Below are 19,768 nucleotides of genomic sequence, written 5' to 3' on the forward strand. Positions count from 1 at the left end.
AGGAGTGCAGCATGATTTGCCAGGAATGCAGCACGATTTGCCAGGAATGCAGCACGATTTGCCAGGAATGCACTCATGAGCGCCAAATATTAATTACAGGAGAATCTCCTGTTTACACAGCGACCTCTTTAATAGAAAGTCACGCCTCCTTTGATGGACAGAACAGTCGTCCAATGGCAGCGCGGGACTTCCTATTACAGAGGCCACCCGTAAACAGGAAATTCTCCTGTGTGTGTACGGTGGTGGTGGCGCGCGTCTCGCCTCCTCCCTGTCCCGTTCCAAGGCATATAATCTTTTGTGGCCCTAGCGCTGGGAGATCGCCGGGTACCACGAAAGATATAGATGTCTAAATAATCCGGCGGACCGTTCAAAACCGGAACATGGGCCGCGATTGGCCCGCAGGCCGGACTTTGGACATGCCTGGTCTATGTGGACAGCATTACCCTGAAAGCCTGCATACTTAGATGTGAGTTTCTAAATGTTGTACCTTCATTAAATGTAACCATATTGCTACACTTAGAGACGCCTCTCTTCTTTTTTATACTCAGCTGTGACATGACGCTACTCTTATATCAAGACATCGCTTGTATATCAAGTCGACATTTAAAAATGTTGCTTGTCTTGCAAAACGCTCTCAAACCAAGTTACACTCAAACCAAAGTTTTACTGTATTTTTAAAAAATTGCCTGTCTTTTTTTTGTTTATAGCGAAGAAAAAAAAAGCAGAGGTGATCAAATACCACCAAAAAAAAGCTCTATTTGTGGGAAATAAGGAGATACATTTTATTTAGGTACAGCATTGCATGACCAAGCAATTGTCAGTTAAAGTAACGCAGTGCTGTATTGCAAGAAATGGCCTGGTCATGAAGGGGGGGGGGGGGTTGAAGTAAATCTGCATTTTTGCTCTTGCAAAAGTAACCGGTTCCCTTTAATTCCAGCTCCACCTATTGCACATATTTACTTTCTTTTGTTCTTCTGTCAATCTGTATAAAGAATAACTCATGTGTAAGTTTCAAGTTACAACACCAGTGCCCTCATGTAGGAGGAAGGAGAGTAAGTCACGTGCTCATCAGCACTGTTGGGGAAGTGAAACGAAAGTGGGTATGAGAACCTGGTGGGGAGAGAGGGGGCATGGCAATAAACCTGTTGTTTTAAATTAAAACAGTCTTCAACACCAGTAAACACCTGAGGTGTCTGCAGGTAGTTACACATAACTTGCGGAGTGCTCCAGGAAGGGGAAAGACAGGGAAATATTATGCAAATATAGCATTGGCCCTCACATTCCCCACTTTACTATTGCTCCAATACATGGTAGCATCACTGATTAATAATGACGCTTGAAATATAGGAGAAAACAAAGCTAACCACACTTGGCTCAAATTTCAGCTAAATCCTGCTAAATAGGCCAGAATTTAAGCTGTGGGTGGAAGCACCATCTGACTCAAAAAAGTCAAATTTTCAATCAACTTTTTTCGAGGGAGACAGGTGGATAATTGCTATCTGAACAGCAACTGCAGTGTGGATGGAGGAATCTATAGTAAATTGATTTATTACACAGACTAATGTAAAATACAGTTTGCTGCACTCAAACACATATCAAAATAAAAATAAAGCTATTAGTTCTAAATGGTTATACATCAACTTTTTCAAGCCCAATTCATTAAAAGCAAAAGTGGAAATAGGTTTATTTTGAATAGAAATGACAACACAGCAGGAGAAATATATAAAGTGCAGTAATGTTTAAATCGAAAAAAAATAATAATAAATTATGATTGTTAATAAATATTTTCTTCCCATTATCCAGCAACATTGTCCTAATTAGACTCTGATTTGATATGTGACACATCTTTTGCATGGTGACATTATTTCCATCTCACCTTCTTGAGCAGCCATTGCAATCTGTACAACATCTGTGACATTGGGGGTCAGCTTGGCAAAGAAAGGAATTCTGACAGCTTGTCTAACCCAGCGGCAGATGTTGCGCACCAGTTCTGGATCCTGTTCAAATAGGTCAGATATAAAAAAAGAAAAATTGGTAATTTGTCTAATCTAATGAAAACATGGAGCAATGAAGGAAAAAAATTCCATTAACAGAGCTATTCTTGTAACGCAGTGAAATCAATAATTGGACTCAACTCATTGTAACAAGCAGTGTGTATGTATTGTAGTGCTGTAATGTAATATAGTTCTTAAGAAATAGCTAAATGAATACAAAAGTAATTAACACAGGAGGAGTAAATAGGACAACATTGCACCGCAAAAAGTTAACATATACTATTTGTTATTAAATGACTATTTTACAAGTAATGTAACTCATGCATATGACATAGAAATGGGGGCACATGGAAAATAAAGTAAATTGCAATGTTGCAAGTTTTGTAACAGTACTAATCAATCATTTGTTCAGTGATTTGGAAACAGTAAACTGAAATGTTATTGGTTATTATGAAAAATTGCAGCCTACGGTTAACTAATGTTCCTTGGATTATCAAATTTAATAAGCCCAGATTTGCACAGGAATACAAATCATACTGACATTGGAGAGAGTTAAAGGACAAGTATTTTGGCTGTTCTGCTGTATAACAAACTACACATCTGTGTGGGCAGGCAGCTGGCTCAGCTTTTCGGCCATCCACAACATGCCTGAGCTAGCATCTCCCGCCCCCTCCACAGCCCAGCACTCCAGTGAGCGCTGGAGAGGCAGAGCAAAGAGCAGGTGACTGCCAGTCAGGACTCTCTGCTCAGAGTGGAGGGGAGAACTGAGCTATCAGTGGTCTCTGATCACTCGGTTCTCTCTACAGTGCCAGCAGAGGATAGATGCAGCATTGATTTAATGCTGCATCCAACTAGGTGAGTATAAATGTTTGTTTGTTTTTTTCGTTTTTTAAAGTGCATATGTCTCTTTTAAAAGGCTACATCTCCAAAAGTATTGGCAACCCAAAGTGCTGTTCTAAAACTCAGTATTTAAAATCAGCGATACTTTTTACTTCAGAAAAAAAATATCCTCTGGGTTTGCTTGCGCTTCCCTTTCAGAACTCTGATACAAAAAAACTAGAATGACAGATTTAATTCGCATCTGATGGTGACTTCTGGAACTGAAACGTGATTGCAATATACAAATATACTTTAGTTGAACCCTAGAACCTCAGTGCTCAGCTTTAACTTCAACAAGAGCAGTAGACACAATTATAGGATGGGACCCACTAGTGTTTACAAGGGAAAGATAAAGAATGTTTTAGATGGGAGAGAAGGTCAATGGTAAATTAATAAAGACCTTGAGGGCACTTATGGTAGTAGGCAAATAACACAGAAGGCTTCATTAAATAAAGCTATGCAAATTGCAAAGAAGGTAACACACAGCAACTACATTTCTTTGTAGCGAAGAAATATTATTGAGAAGAAAACAAAGAAGAAAAAATCTAATTAGTGGCTACTGAATTCTGCTGCTTGCTTTATTGAACATATTTGCAAACCTGAATGTTCAAGATTATTTTAGGTATTATTTTAGAGGCTGCAGTCAAAAAACATGAGTTCATGAGCTGCTGATAAGTTTTCGATGTTTCATTAGCAGCAGTGTAGCAATGTTCTCAAAATGAAGAGATCTGAAATAATAACTCATTACAGGTCTGTGGCATGGCAACAAGGAGAGCAAGACTAGTAGTCACAGTTAGCTTCATAATCTCTGGGGACCTAACTATACTAAATGTTTGTTTCCATCTCTGTTGTTGTATAAGTGGAAACAACAGCAAGGTGTATCTGTTAGGAAATACATTCAAAGAAGGTATTGTGCAGAGTCGATGCCATAGGGTTCTGGGGAACTTTGATACATGTGGTCAAGAGAAGTTGATATCACACAGATTTGCAGGATCTTCACAAGCAAAGACTTAGGGCCAGATTCACAGCCGAGATACGACGGAGTATCTCAGATACTCCGTCATATCTCAGATACTCCGTCATATCTCAGATACTCCGTCATATCTCTCAGAGTATCTATGCGACTGATTCATAGAATCAGTTACGCATAGATAGCCCCCTAGTTCCGACAGGTGTAATTTTTTTACACTGTCGGATCTTAGGATGCAGTACCGCGGCCGCCGCTGGGGAGAGTTTGCGTCGTAAACAAGCGTTGGGTATGCAAATTAGAAGTTACAGCGATCCACGATGGTTTTTCGCGTTCGCTAAGTCGCCGCTAGTCTAGTTTCCCGTCGCAAAGTTAGTCGTCGTTTTGGGTGCCTTAACTTTACACAACACACGTATGTGCTGTATAAAGTATGGCCGTCGTTCCCGCGTCGAAATTTAAAAAATTCACGTCGTTTACGTAAGACGTCCGGGAATACGGAAGTACGCTACGCACGTCGCCGTTCGAAAAAATTACGTCACTTCGCGCAAAGCACGGTGGGAATTTCGAAACGGAGCATGCGCAGTAGGTCCGGCGCGGGAGCGCGCCTAATTTAAATGGCACACGCCCATTTAAATTACGCGGGCTTACGCCGGAGGCCGCCGGCGTAGGTTTTCATTGCAAGTGCTCTGTGAATCAGGCACTTGCGATGAAAACTTGCGGCGGTCTAACGTATCTACGATACGTTACGCCGCCACACTTCTACCTGAATCTGGCCCTTAATTCCCTATGTACTGAACATAATTTGTATACTCTGGTAGATTCTATCATGTTTGAAAATATTGTTGTCATCTATAACGTATACATAACCTGTCATTTTAAAACAGATTATATTTCAATATGGCAAAACCTCTGGGCAATGTTCTATTCCTGGCAATACCCACCAATATTTCATCTAAGACAGACCCTCATCAATGCAGAAATAGCGAATGAGATTTGGGAAATGCTGTTACTATTCCTCGAAATCAGCTGAGAACACAGACATGATGTCCAGATGGACAATGATGCACAGTTATCTAGAGGTTGCTCAGCTATAATCTTAGAAGTCGTACAGTTCAGCATGCATGAAACTTGTCAAGTAATCAACAAAAAAGATGATCTTCCAAAGAGTGCAACTAAATGCAATTCAGGAGCCTGGCATTTGAATTTTGCAGCTGTCATACATATCCCATGTGTGGCCAGCTGGTGCTGGCAGAAGTGTCGGTACAGACAAAGGATTAGAGCACAGGGGACAGTGAGATTGGCAGTTACATGAAAGCAACATGATGAAGAAAGTGGTTTAATTCATTAGGTTTGCTGCAACCATGCTGTTCTTTGAAAATATTTAATACATGTCCACGAGTGACAGTTTTTTTTTTTAAAGACTAAATTCATTGCATCAGATTTTTAAACCTGACAAACTAAACAAAGACTTAAATTATTAATTATTCTAAGCACTGATTTTGAAAGTGTATAATTGGTGGTTCACATTGTGGGCCTGATTTATTCAGGTGTAAAGTGAGGTGAAGTGCAATGCAATAAAGTGATCCTGGACCTTTACAAAGTTAGATAAAGTGTACCCATTTTCACTTTAATCACCAAAGCAAAAGAAGAAGAGTTTGATTCTAATGTTATTCAAACTCCCCTGCACATGGCTGAATGTTTGAATTTGTATACAGGTGACACTTTTATTAAGAGAAAAAAAAATGTTTCAGAATTAATTGTAGAGGCGGTTATTGCAAATTCTTATCTACTTGTGTTTTGGAGTTACTGAGATATCTCACACAGGGAGTGCATCTAAGCCAGAGTTTGGCTAGAGTGAGGAAAGTTTAGTAACCCTGCTATGTTTTTATTGCTGTCTGTTTCCCTACTGGAGAAAAAAGCCTTCTCGGTTTGCCATAGTAACCTTTGTCACGGGAACTGAAAGTACAGGGGAATCACAACATTTTACATCATCACTGGAAAGAGATAGAAGGGAAGTTTTAAAATAGAGAAATTTACCTAAGAGAGGATTTCTCTTACTTTGGAGAGATTTAATTTCACTTTATGTTTTTATGAGACAGGAAGTGAAGTGAGAGTTTGTTAATGAAACTCTATTCCAAACAAAGAAAGAAAAAAATGGTTTTAAATGTACTTTAAGCACCCCAACACTGGGCACTTAAACCCCCTTCCTGCCCAGGCCATTTTTCAGCTTTCAGAGCTGTCACACTTTGAATGACAATTGCACGGTCAAGCTACACTGTAACCATGTGAAGTTTTTATAATTTTCTTCACACAAATAGAGCTTTCTTTTGTGTTATTAAATCACCCCTAGGTTTCCCCCCCCCCCAAAAAAAAAAGATCAAACATTTTGGAAAAAAAAATTCTTAGTTTGTCAGTAAATTTTGCAAATAAGTAATTTTTCCCCTTCAGTGATAGCCGTTGATGAGGCAAACGACGTTGATTTACGCAAACGACGTTGATTTTTAAATTTCGACGCGGGAACAACGGCCATACTTTAGACAGCAATACACTTGCTGACTAAAGTTAAGGCACCAAAAAAAAAGTGTAACTTTGCGACGGGAAACTAGACTAGCGGCGACGTAGCGAACGCGAAAAACCGTTGTGGATCGCCGTAACTCCTAATTTGCATACCCGACGCTGGTTTACGACGCAAACTCCCCCCAGCGGCGGCCGCGGTATTGCATCTTAAGATCCGACAGTGTAAAACAATTACACCTGTCGAATCTTATGGCTATCTATGCGTAACTGATTCTATGAATCAGTCGCATAGATAGAACAACAGATATGACGGCGTATCAGGAGATTCTGAGATTGTGATTGTGAATCTGGCCCTATGTCACTTTGTTCATATATTTAATCTTGCTAGTGGGACACAGCAATTTATGAATTATATAGTCACACAGTATAAATAGTAGGTTGGGGGAATTTTTCTATGTAGTTTTTTACTTTTTTAACTTGTATTTATATTTACTTTAGTTTTTTGTTCATAGCGCCCTCCCCCCCTCTTTCTTTTCAAATCCTGTATAATAACAATAATATTTTGGTGTATTTTGTTTTTAAGTATTTTTATATGTGATTTGTGTGGTTCCTACAATGTCCATGATGTTTTGGGCTTTGTGCATTATTCTAGTTATGGGGCATGACACCCATTAGTAATAACATAGAAGTAGATCTCTACATTCTCACCCAGTAGAGTACCATTCCAAGCTCCTCTGACAATGAAATGTTTAAAAACAATAAAATACCAAATGGCTTGTGTAGCAATTATTATCATGACATTATCATGACAAAGCCCATCTAAACCATCTAGTATTTTTTATTTACTTTCAGAATAAGTTGGCCTTACAAGAAATGTAATTTGTCTCATTTATTTTTTTAGAGAAAATGCAGATGGTAAGCAGGGTTTCCCTTGCACCCTGTTAAGACAGTGCTGGAGGGGATTGGAAGGATTTAGGAAGGCTTTTAACTAATTTCCCTAAGCTCCTGCAGTTAGATCCATGATCTGTCAATCTAAAAGGCCTGTGGGCAGAACTAGGCAAGACAATCCACTGACAGAGCTATCAATAGTGTCAACATTGTTGTGATTCTACTGCAAACAGAAAAGTATTGTCACCTATCCAATGGTTCTAGTGGCAGAAACAACAGGTATTTACAAAATGTTCCAGAGAGTAATTAGATAAACAAAAGTTCCTGTCTTAATCTAATAAAGCCTGAATCAGATATGTGATTTTTTTTTGTTTGACCATGGCTCTAAGTATACCTTTCGCATTTTTTTCGATTTAAAATTTTTTTATTGAAGAAACAAAAATTATGCAGCGATACACAGCAATGCAATAAAAGATCGGAGCAAAGTAAAAATGCAAAATAGTCAGATTCACAACAAAATCGGTCAAAAGTTACAGGCACAGCAAATCACAGTATTAGGGGTATCCGTCAAACCCACCCCCCAAGCCCCAAAAAGGGAACATACTGCCCCGGGAGTGGGCTCCCCAGGATCTCCCCAACAAAACATTTTGGCCCACCCAGAATTACAAAAATAATGGAGAGCATGCCTTGTAAAGCGAAGCTCCAATCTGGAGTAGAATCGAGCAGGGCCTAAGGGTCGACATATCCTAGGGGCCATATGAGATTGATATTTACATAGAAACAACTTTCGGAGACCCTAAAAATAGAGACTTTATAAACCCTCATTGCGGAAGAGAAAAGGAAAAACAAAATACGTACAAATAAAAACAAAAACAAAAAAAAACAAAAGCAATGAAGAGATTCAAGGCTAATAGTATTCTTACAGCCCTAGCTACATCGTTATTCGACTTATAGAATGTAGGACAAGTAGGAAAAGGAAATGAGGTGAAGAAAAAAAAATGGAAAATAGAGTAGGTAAAGAAAAAATAAGTAAGTAAATAAATAAATAAAAAACAGAAGAAAAAGGGGCAGGAGACACACGGAAGGCCTGACAAGCTTAAAATTCCAAGAACCAAGGTAAGGGTTCAGAGAATGACTCCAATATACGTTGCCCATGGTTCCCAGATGAGCTTGAACCTCTCATCAGAATCAAGGATCTTGTTGGAAATCCTCTCGTTAGACATCATCCACGAGATCTTTCTCTTGGCCATTAAAAGAGAAACCGACGGGGATTTCCAAGCCTTGGTTATAGTCATCTTTGCTCCTAATAAAATAAAAAATATCAACGCTTGTGTATTTTTAGAGATTTTAGGGATAGGGCTATTAAGTAGAGCAATGGTAGGATCAAAAGCAACTCTTACTCCCGTGATTTTTTTGACAAGGTGAAAGATTCTGTGCCAAAAGGAACGAATCCTTGGGCACTCCCACAGTATGTGAAGGAGTGATCCAGAAAGCCCACAACCCCTAAAACATAGGGGAGAGGATTGTGGGTAAAACTTGGCAATACGGGTAGGGACTAAGTACCAGCGGGTCATGACCTTGAGACTCGTTTCAGCAAGCGATACATTCAAAATGCCTTTAAAGGAACGGGCCACATAAGAATGCCACCGTTCCAATGGCCAATCGAGGTCAAGGTCACGTTCCCAACACTTCATGTAAAGCGCTTTCTCCAGAGGTTCGGCTAGAGCTGAATAAATTAAAGATATACCCCCCCTCGTATCCGTGGCTGAGGAGCACCATTGTTCATATGGGGTCACAGTAGGTTGTTCTGAGCAGGTCCTCCTAATCTGTTGTAAGAAGTGGGAAAGTTGAAAAAAGCGAAATTTCTCAGATGAGGGCATTTTGAGCTTAGAGGTACAATAACCCAATGTGAGGGGCCCATTTGAATTAAAGAAGTGGCCAATCCTGTACAGGCCTTTGTCGAGCCACCATTTGAAGGCAACAATATCTAACCCGGGTTGGAATCGGGAGTTGCGAAAGATGTGTGCAAGTGGGTGCCAATGGGATACCAGTGATGGTATTTTGTGTAATGAGTCACACAGTGACATAGAGTGGGACAGTGTAGGAGCTAAAATCGGAGGTCGGTTCCTAGGATTGTTCCATAAGAGGAAATCGAGGGTGTATCCCGGGGTCGCAGCTTTTTCCATAGAGACCCAATCCGGCTTGGGGCCTCCAAGGTAAATTATAGAAAACTGGCTAAGTTGGGCCGCCCGGTAGTACCACCACAGATTAGGTAGCCCAAGGCCACCTTTTAGCCGAGGCCTAAAAAGCACTGTCTTAGAGAGGCGGTTGCCCTTCTTCTCCCAAATGAATTTAGTTATAGCAGATTGAAGAGAATCAATATACGATTTAGTGACAGGGATGGGAAGGGAGCGGAAAAGGTACAAAATTTTTGGTAGGAGGGTCATCTTGACTGCATTTACGCGGCCAAGCCATGAAAGATTATATAGGGACCATTGATGAAGATCAGTCATTAACTTTTTAACCATAGGGGGATAATTATGTTTATGGAGAAGCTCCGTCTGTGAGGTAAGATTAATGCCTAAATACGGGATGGAAGTAGAGTTCCAGGAAAACGGGAATTGACTTTTCAGATTATCCACTTGGGATTGAGGGAGGGAGACGTTTAGTGCAACAGACTTGGACATATTGACTCTCAAACCAGAAATGTCGCCAAAATCATTGAGGAGGCGGATCACGTTAGGGGTCGTGGTGAGTGGTGCAGTAAGAAACAGTAGGACGTCGTCCGCAAACAAGGCGCATTTATGCGTCGATTGTCCACAGCGAACTCCTTGAATGTCAGGGTGTTGTCTGATCGCGATGGCCAGAGTTTCTATGGCCACCGCGAAAAGAAGGGGGGAAAGAGGGCAACCCTGTCTCGTCCCCTTTCTAATGGGGAAACGTTCCGAGAAGTGGCCCTGAAATCTGACCTGTGCTATGGGTTGGGAATAAAGTGCTTCCAAAAGTTTAAGAAATTCAGGTCCAAAACCCCAGTGACGGAGCAAAGCAAAAAGGTATGGCCATTCAACCGTATCGAACGCCTTTTGTAAATCAATGGAAAGTAAATAACCTTCTTGGGGCGACCCACCATCCCAGCCCGACCTCATAAGTGAAATAACATCTACTGCCCTCCGTATCTGGTCCGGTCCCTGTCTTCCCGGAATGAACCCCACCTGGTCCTTGTTAATATAAAAATCAATAAAAGATGCCATCCTGTTGGCCAAAGCTTTCGTCATTATCTTCATATCGTTATTAATTAACGAGATTGGTCTGTAATTGCTCACTTCACTGGGATCTTTCCCAGGTTTGGGAATGACTGATATGAACGCTAGATTCGCCGAGGGATCCAATAATGGGTCACTGCGTAAAGAATTAAAGAACCGGACCATATAGGGAGCCAGAATGTCAGAAAAGGTCTTAAAATAATGATTTGAGAATCCGTCGGGGCCCGGGGCAGAGTCAGTTTTAAGGTCTTTAATAACGGCACAAATCTCTGCTGCCTGGAATGGTGAGTCAAGTATGGAACGATGGGATTTTGAAAGTCTGGGGAGAGGGATCTTCTGTAAAAAAGAGTCAAGATCCGTCTGGGAAAGTCGAGTCTCAGAAGAATATAGGGAGGAGTAGAAGGATTGAAATGTCCTGAGAATCTTTTCGGGGTTCTGGGTCAGATTGCCATTCGTGGCCTTAATCTTAGGGATTGCATACGACCTCAATTTAGGTGAAAGTTTAGCCGCTAACTGTGGGCCAAACTTGTTTGCCCGCATGTAAAATTTACTGTTCTGCCATGTCAGATGTTTATCCGCCGAGGATGTGAGAGCCAAATTGAGTGCCAACCTGGCTGAATCAAGTTTGTCAAGGGAAACACGAGAGGGATTACGCTTATGAGCCTTACTAATAATGGTAAAGTCCTTTTCAAGTTTCAAAATGTCCAATTTATGTTCCCGCTTCAGTTTCGACGAAAGCTGTATGATCTTCCCCCGGAGAACTGCCTTGTGGGCCCCCCACAGGGAACTGGGGGAGGTCTCACTATTATCATTATTTACAAAATATTCCCGAATTTCCTTCTCCAACATAGTGCAATGAACCGGGTTAGAGAGAAGCGAAGCGTTAAGTCGCCACGGACGAAACCCGGGGGAGGAGATTACATTAGCAATTTTAACAATGACCAATGAATGGTCAGACCACGGGACGTCAAAAATGGACGCGGAAGACGCGGTGTAGACCTCAGAGGCGTGCAAAAAAATATGATCAATTCTCGCGTAAGTTTTGTGAGGTGCCGAGTAATGCGTGTAATCTTTCATCGTGGGGTTAAGTTCCCTCCATGTATCTATGAGTCCTAAGGAGTGTAGAAGGCGGGCTATTTGAAGGCTTTGTTTAGGAGGTCTTTTAAGGCGGGGAATCCCGGCGACGGATTTATCAAGGATATTGTCAAAGGTAATGTTAGAATCCCCACCCATAATCACCCTGCCCTCAAAGTGCGATGCCAGAACAGTAAATAATTTAGAAAAGAAATGGGCTTGTCCGGTGTTGGGAGCGTAATAGGAAATTAGTGTGTGAATCCTACCCTCTATCGTACCCTTCACTAGAATGTAACGTCCTTCCTTATCCGCCACAGTTAGAGAGTGCACAAAATGGGTTTTTTTCGAAAAAAGTATTGCCACCCCTCTCTTTTTAGATTCAGCATTTGCCATATAAAAAGTTGGGTATCCGCGGTGTAAAAAAGGGGGTTTATAGGTGATGGGGAAATGGGTCTCCTGGAGTAAAACAACGTCTAGGCCCCTGGAGTGATAACTTTGAAATGCCTTGCGTCTTTTAAGTGGGGAGTTTAGGCCTTGAGCATTGTGCGATGCTACTCTGAGAGCAGCCAAACTTGGAGGTGTATCAGCCATGGAACAAGGAGGGTGTGTGCGAACATACCGGAGAAAGGCTTACCTTAACCCCTAAAAGACCGGGAACATACATTAAGGAGTCTGATGGAGGTTGCATATAAGTTCTCAGCAATGTGGAGGCCTTCCGTGTGAACTTCTGAGGCCTCGTACACACGACAGAGATTCTCGGCAGAATTCGCCGAGAAACTCGGTCAAAACCCGGATTCTGCCGAGAATCTCTGTCGTCTGTACAGTTTTGGCTCGATGGAGCCGCCGAGGAGCTCGACGAGAAAATAGAGAACATGTTCTCTATTTTCTCGTTGGCCGCGTTGTTCTATAGGAGAAGGCGGCCCGCCGAGCTCTTCGGCGGCTTCATCCCAAAACGAGACGAGGAACTCGACGTGCCAAGCACGTCGAGTTTCTCTGTCGTGTGTACGAGGCCTGAGGAGTCAAAATAAAACAAATAAGTAAGCATAAAGTGTAAAGTCTAATCATTAGGGTAAAGAAAGAAGGAATGAAAGAAAATAAGGAAAGAAAAGAAACCTAGCTAAGGCTAGCTAGGAGACTAACGTAGACAGGACTGGCAAGCCAAGTCCTGGGAGCGAGTCCAAAACAAAGGTGGACCCAATAAGGTGACAACCCCAATAGGGGTTGTATTCCTACAGTCACAAGAAGAGCGAACTCTGTCCTGTTACTGTAGAGGGAGTGGCAAGCTAGTCCGCCCCAGCCGAAAGGCTCACATTATAATAATAACATTTTGGCTGGGAGAACTCTAGGCTTAAGGTCTAGATAAAGACATATAAAATATTTTTTTTTTTTTTTCTTCTTCTTTTAAACACTGAAGAAGGTTAAAGTATGAACAATGTGGCAATTATATAAACACTAGCCCACTAAACCAAAACAAAAAAAACACAAAAAACACAAAAAAAAAAAAAAAAAAAAAAAAAAAAAAAAAAAAAAAAAAAAAAAAACCCCGTTATCCCCGGAGGGAGAAAAGGGTCAGGAAAAACAAAACAAAACTAGTCGAGTAGACTAGTATCTCTGAATTGAGCTATAAAGAGTAACTTGAACAGCAACTTGAATTGCATGACCTCGGTGGCTATAGAAAACGCCACTATGCCAGCAGGAAACACAACACACGAGGAAGTGTGTAATATACTCGAGGAAGTAAAGCCAGAAGATGCATTCATCTTGGGGGACGAGAGTCTCTGGGCCTCTTTGGTTGCTGTTTGTTCCACAACGGGGTGATAGGACTGCCAGTCGGAGGTCTTTTAGAAGTACCAGGGCGAAGAGAAGGGTCCTGAGGGGGTAATTCTTGATTTATGAAGCCGAGACGCAATAGTAGCTGTTCACCATCCCTGAAGCTTGAGAAACTATAGGATTTGTCCTTATATTCAAATTGAAGGCGAAACGGAAAGGACCACCGATATTTAATAGATTTCTGCTGAAGGACCCCTAGGAGAGGCTTCAGGGATCTCCTCTTCTGGATAGTAGCTGCCGATATGTCAGCAAATAACTGTATCTTGCTCCCCTGAAAATTGAGATCATCAATAGTGCGGGATCTCCTCATGACCTCCTCCTTTACACTATAGTAGTGGGGTTTAACCACCACATCCCTCGGGAGCCCGTCTTGGCGAGGAGGTTGAGGAGCTCTATGGGCCCTATCCAGCTCAAGCTTGTGGTCAGGAATATCAGGGATGACGGTTTTTATGAATAATTTCACTGTCTCAGGGATATTGACAATTCCCTCAGGAATACCCCTTATACGAAAGTTATATCTCCTGTTGCGATTCTCTAATTCATCGATTTTAGCGAGTGCTATTTCGAGTTGGTCCTGCAGCGACTGTATGCAGTTAGTATTTTGATTGGTGCGGGCTGCGGTATTATCCACAGCCTGTTCAATGGCTTCCATGCGGACCCCTATGTTCTGTAGATCAGCCTTAATAGAGGTGGTAATCTGTGTTGCAGTCTGTGTTAGCCCCGCTGCCAGCATGTCAGAAAAGCAATTAAGGAGCTGTCCCATGTCAGTGTGAGAAGGCTGAGGCATGTGGGATGGTAACTGGAAGCCTGCTTGGCTCAAAGGGGATTGCAGCCTGGGGGTTCCCATAATGTCAGCCACTGTGCGTTTAATAAGTGACTCCGTGGAGGCAGGGGAAACTAAGAAGGGAGGTTCGTTACTCACAGGAGTTGCCAGCAATGGTAGATTGTGCTGGATCGGGGACGATGGGTCAGCTATAGAGTCTGTGTCAGCTGCGTCTCCACGAGGAGACGGCGCGGTCGCCATTTTAGGGCCTGAAGGAGCCGCTAGGCCGAAGTCCAGCTGACGGCTAAAACTCTTCCGTTCGCTGCTGCCTGACATCCAGGGAGATGCACTGTGATCCCTGCTGCCTACACGGACCTTCCTCGGGACAAAATTCCCAGCGATACGGGTGTTGTGAGCCTCGATGTGCTGGGGCGGTCAGGAGCTCCCGTTCAGCACGTCTTCCCGGAAGTCCCGCGCATGCGCACCCGCACCTTTCGCATTTTTTAAAAAAAATCTTCCATTGTGGGCCTTTTCTAAAAATGCTAGTTGTCTGACCTCAGTTGTGAGTTATGAATGGGAATGATCATGCAACCAATGGAGATGTTAGAAAGGTCATAATGTATTGTTTTTCCTCCTAAAGCACACCCCCAAATTCTGATCAGCATTGGAGAGGGCTAGTGCAAAACCCTTGTCATTGGGATATGAGTCTACCTACTTGATCTCCCAAGCAATAAAAGGGTAGTGTACTTATATACAAAATATGAAAATTATGGAAGCTACAGGTGAATTCAAATTTCTATATAGCATTACCTTACTGTAGAAATTTGGATAGCATATAGCCATTCTCCTCCAGTGAAAAGCGGAGTATTTCTTAGTCAGACTTTGCAGAAAATGTACTTAGATGGTTTTGAGTTTAGTCTTTTATAAACAACCCTGAGGCTGGATTCACATTAGTGTAAATTAATTGTGGGTTTCCCTGCATCCAATTTGCATGACACGAGACTGTGACCAGCCCTCAATGGACCCGATTCACGCATCTCTGTGGTGGTTGTGGAGCCAATTGTACAGAGGTCCTGTGCATCTTTGGCTCAGTTTCAGGTCCGAATTCAGGCAAAAATTTGGGGCCGATTCATCCCTGAAACAGAGAACAGGGATGCACTGGACCCCTGCTGTGAGCCACATGCAAATTAAGTGTGAACCCAGCCTAAAACCATAATCAAGAACAGCTGCAAGTACCTGACTTCACTACTTATCTAAAAATAAGGTGCTGCTCTGTAAGTAATCTGCTTAGGTGCACCATCTGAAAATCAAAATATCTATAGAAATTAAATCTTAATGCTTGAATCTATTTATACAAGTTAAAACGGTCTAATTTTAAGGAAGTTTTATGTGATATTTAGTTACTTTAATAAAGATGTGTTAGCTGTAATGGAGAACAGCCAGCACTATACAAAATACAAGGCAATACAGAATATATGTAGACGGTTATGGTTTGAGAGTGCTAGTGTCTTAAAACAGAAAACAAAACCTTTATTAACGTAATACACAAGAACATGTTGGTGTAACTTCAGTGTTTTTGTTCATAAATAAAAAACTATTTTGTCCTTCACTTAACACAGTTTGGTCCATAAAAGCAATGCTTTCCTTAACTGTAAAAAATTGGTATATAGAATGATTAAACAATATTTCAAGTCTTTAGGTCACACCGAGGTTACCTGCTAGAGGGCATAAGGGTTTGATTGGGTTTGTGTCATACATAAAAAAATTTAAACGGGGGCATATAACTTCTTTAATATATGAGAGGAACAGTTACAGATAGCTCACTTCAGTAGTCACGTGGGAAAACTCTTGGACCCATTACTGTAATAAATAGATACAAAATAACAGGTAAGAAATCATGCTCACCCACAGGCAACTGCAATTTAAAAACACTAAAGTCTCCTTATTGTCTACTATTTCACATCATGTTTTCAGCAGGTGTTATATAGAAAATACATATTTCTTGAAGGTTTTTTTTGTGGGAAATAAAGAGATACTATACAATGTTCCAAGGTTTTCAAAAGCATTTTAAAATGAATGTGTTTCATTCTGACCAGTTTTTGTATGTGCATGTATTTGTGTGTATTTTATATTTACCTATAATATGTTTAAACACACAGTATGTCAACATATATGGCAGTTATCTTATTATAATATATGTATTTATGTAAATAATAATTTGTATCAAATGAGCTTGAAGCAGATCTAAACCCTAAGAGTCGGTTCACACAGGGGCGGCACGACTTTGGGGGTGACTCGGCAAGGCGATCTCAATACGACTTGAGAGCCGACTTGCAAAATAACTGTATTGAAGTCAATGCAAGTCGCCCCCAAAGTCCTACAAGAACCTTTTTCTTGCGTCACTCCTATTAGATTGATTCTATTGAATAGAGTGAAGAGCGACTTGTCAGGCGGCTGAGTCGCCTGACGAGTCGCCCCTGTATGAACCAGCTCTAACTGGATGACATCCAAATTACTAATGCACTTGACTTTTTAAAAAAAAAAAATGTTTTTATCTTTTTTGATAATATTTTTTTTGTAACTTAGTGCTGTTAAACCTTATCAGCTATTTTTTTATGTGCCCTTGCCCCAGAGTGGTTTGTAAATCATTGTTCTGGACTGGCTTTCTGAGTGAAACAGTGGACCATACCTGTACAATATTTTAAGGTATAGCTGCTGGTAGTTTCCACTAGGAGGCCATGTAAGAGTATGACAAGGAGGAGGCACCTTTGGGAGCCAGTTGTCACCCAATAACATGAGGTGCCTGAACAAGAACCTTCATGGCAGAGTCAGCAGGTAATTTTTTTATGAAAATTTCAGATAAAAAAAAAAAGCTTGGAAATTACATGAACACTTTAGATCAGATTTTAATCGTTGTATTTAAATCTACTTAAAGCAGAGTTCCAGCAATGTTTGGGTTTATTAAAAGTCAGCAGCTACAAAAAGTGTAGCTGCATACTCTTACTGAACGCACACTCATCTGTCCCACGGTCTGGTGAGGCGGCCACCTGAACCCCTGGCTCTTTCTCATCTCTCCCCAGTGCTGGCATTGCAAGTGTCGGCACCTGACTGTGACAACTTTTGGCTTCACAGCCGGGAGTGCACTGTGCATGCGCGAGTCACACAGTGCCTCTTTAATGAGAGGAGATTAGAACTTCCGTTTGAGCTGCCTAGGTGGCCCGAGCAGAAGTGGGAGCAGGCACCTATCAAAACTAGGTACCCACCCCCCAAAAAAATGACATGCCATATGTGGCATGTAAAGGGGTAAGGAATGCCCAAAGCGGAACTTCTACTTTTGGGTGGAACTCCCCCTTTAATCTTGTGTATAATGTGGTGCACTCCAAGAGATGTGTGGAAGCTGTATAGTAGCTAGGTGATTCCCACATGTGTCATAAAATTAATTATTCTGTCCAGGTGTTTTTAATTATTACCTTAGTACAGGGATATTCAATTAGTGGACCTCCAGCTGTTGCAGAATTACAAGTCCCATTAGGCATAGCAAGACTCTGACAGCCACAAGCATGACACCCAGAGGCATAGGCATGATGGGACTTGTAGTTTTGCAACAGCTGGAGGTCCGCTAATTGCATATCCCTGCCTTAGTACATAGAGAGTCCTTACAAATTGTTAAGCATTATTATCTATAGGTGAGCAGTGCATAGAAATAAATACAGAGCCAGTCATTAACAAAAAAAAGAGAAAATAAAACAGCATGCAGCAGTATTGTCCATTTGATATGAAATAAGGGGAGAAAAACAGAAAAATATTACTGCTTTGGCAGTATCAATGTATCTTGTTGATAGGAGTATGCCAGAAATGTCATAGCTGTTGTGTTTCCTAACATGCTGCAGATGAATTATTATGTTCATTTTTAATTTAAAAAGGAAGGATGTGGGATAGATTCTTCTCTTTTAGCCAATCACCATTAGAGGTATAGAAGTTCTTGCCATTTGAAATAGCTATAGTTTGTGGACCAAAGACTGGGTCAGAAATATGATTTTTAACACTGGCACATCATCCTGATTGCAATGAGCTCAGAATGTTATTGACTGAGTTCATATATAGTAATCATTTAGTCAGTACCTGGGTGATTCCATGTGTCAGGACATACTGTACCATTCTGAATCATCATGTAGCTCATAGTGCATATTATTAGAAGGAATACATCTAATTTCCCTATGACTAATATTTTTGATTTTTTGGATAAGAGATTAAATATATTCCCTGTGATCCTTAAAATTTGCAGACAGTGTGGTGCCTCCATTATGAGGTGACCTCTCTACCAGTCTAGTTTTGCAGTTGCCAGGTCTGGAGGATTTTTTTTCATGTACTGTGGGGTAATAATTGCCTTTTCCTATCTGCAGCTGCAATCCTTAAATAGGATGTAAACACATTTTTTTTTTGCTGTCACAATGTACAGTAAAAGATTTACTATCATCTGTGCCCAGTCTTGCCACAAAGAGTTAATCCAGCTCTGAGCAATCCGGTTTTATTGTTCAGTGAGATAAAACAGACTAACAGAGAAAAACCTTGGTCCGTTCCGCCCCCTTGCTGTGAATGACAGGTTATTTACATATCTTATGCACTGGCCTGGAGACGGGCATTATTTTTTAATTCCCAGAGGGGGCATAAAACTTCTTTAATATATCAGAGGAACAGTTACAGATAGCTCACTTCACTACACTATCTGTAACTGTTCCTCTCCTTTTCTGAAGTCATGTGGTTACTTTTCTGGATTTTGACTGGATGTTAGTGATCATAGCAGAATTCAGTGAATTCAGTGTAAGTAATACATAGGACAAAATGCATGTTGACAAGGGGAGTGTAGAGGTGGGCAGGGAGTCTACTCACATCACAACTCCACCCACCGAGCTCCAGACAACAGATCCACCCACAGAATCTGCAGTTTTTCAGTTCTTTTTTTTTTTAAATTAGTTTTTATTAGGAAAAAAATTTGTATACAAACTTTATACAGAAGTGTATAAAAGGGGAAAAAAAAAACACGAGAAAACAGGCGTTACCGTGAAAGTACATCAATCACTTAACCTTCACACATACCAAATGAGAAAGTACAAATGCCAAAACATGAAATCAATCCATGAAACATCATTGAACAACAATCAATAGGGATTATCACACCGTTTGCTCGTGGAAAGTTGTAGGGGAGAGGAGTGGGGGGGAGGGAAAAAGAAAGACACAGAGGAATAGGGAAAAAAGGGGGGGAGGAGAGGGGGAGGGGGGAAGATGTGCATGCTAAGTAACCATGTCTAAGCAAATCAATCATCAATAAATGAGGTTGTTTTTATGCTTTATACCATTTAGTCCAAATTTTCCAAACAGAGTCAAACCTGCCTCCATCACCACGACGATAGGCTAATAGGGATTCATGAACATAGTTCACCTGAGTCAGTCATAGGACCTCAGACACGTTAGGGGCCCTTTCCGCTTTCCAATGCTGTGCGATGAGTGTCCTGGCCGCAAGGAAGACATGGGTGACAACTACTCTGAAGTCAGGGGGGAACATATCAATTCCAATATGTAGGACTGCTAATCC

At 41.3% G+C, this 19,768-nt stretch overlaps 1 protein-coding gene across 1 annotated transcript in view; it reads right to left on the minus strand.

Moving 5' to 3' along the window:
- The window catches only part of DPYD (dihydropyrimidine dehydrogenase), a 1,498,502-nt gene that overhangs the window by 380,296 nt on the left and 1,098,438 nt on the right, over positions 1 to 19,768 (minus strand). Inside the window, exon 17 of the mRNA XM_040359980.1 lies at positions 1,877 to 1,997. Coding sequence (XP_040215914.1) covers positions 1,877 to 1,997 — 121 coding nt within the window. The remainder of the gene's footprint in view (positions 1 to 1,876; positions 1,998 to 19,768) is intronic.

The sequence above is a fragment of the Rana temporaria genome, chromosome 7, assembly GCF_905171775.1.
Source record: "Rana temporaria chromosome 7, aRanTem1.1, whole genome shotgun sequence".
Taxonomy (NCBI): Eukaryota; Metazoa; Chordata; class Amphibia; order Anura; family Ranidae; genus Rana; species Rana temporaria.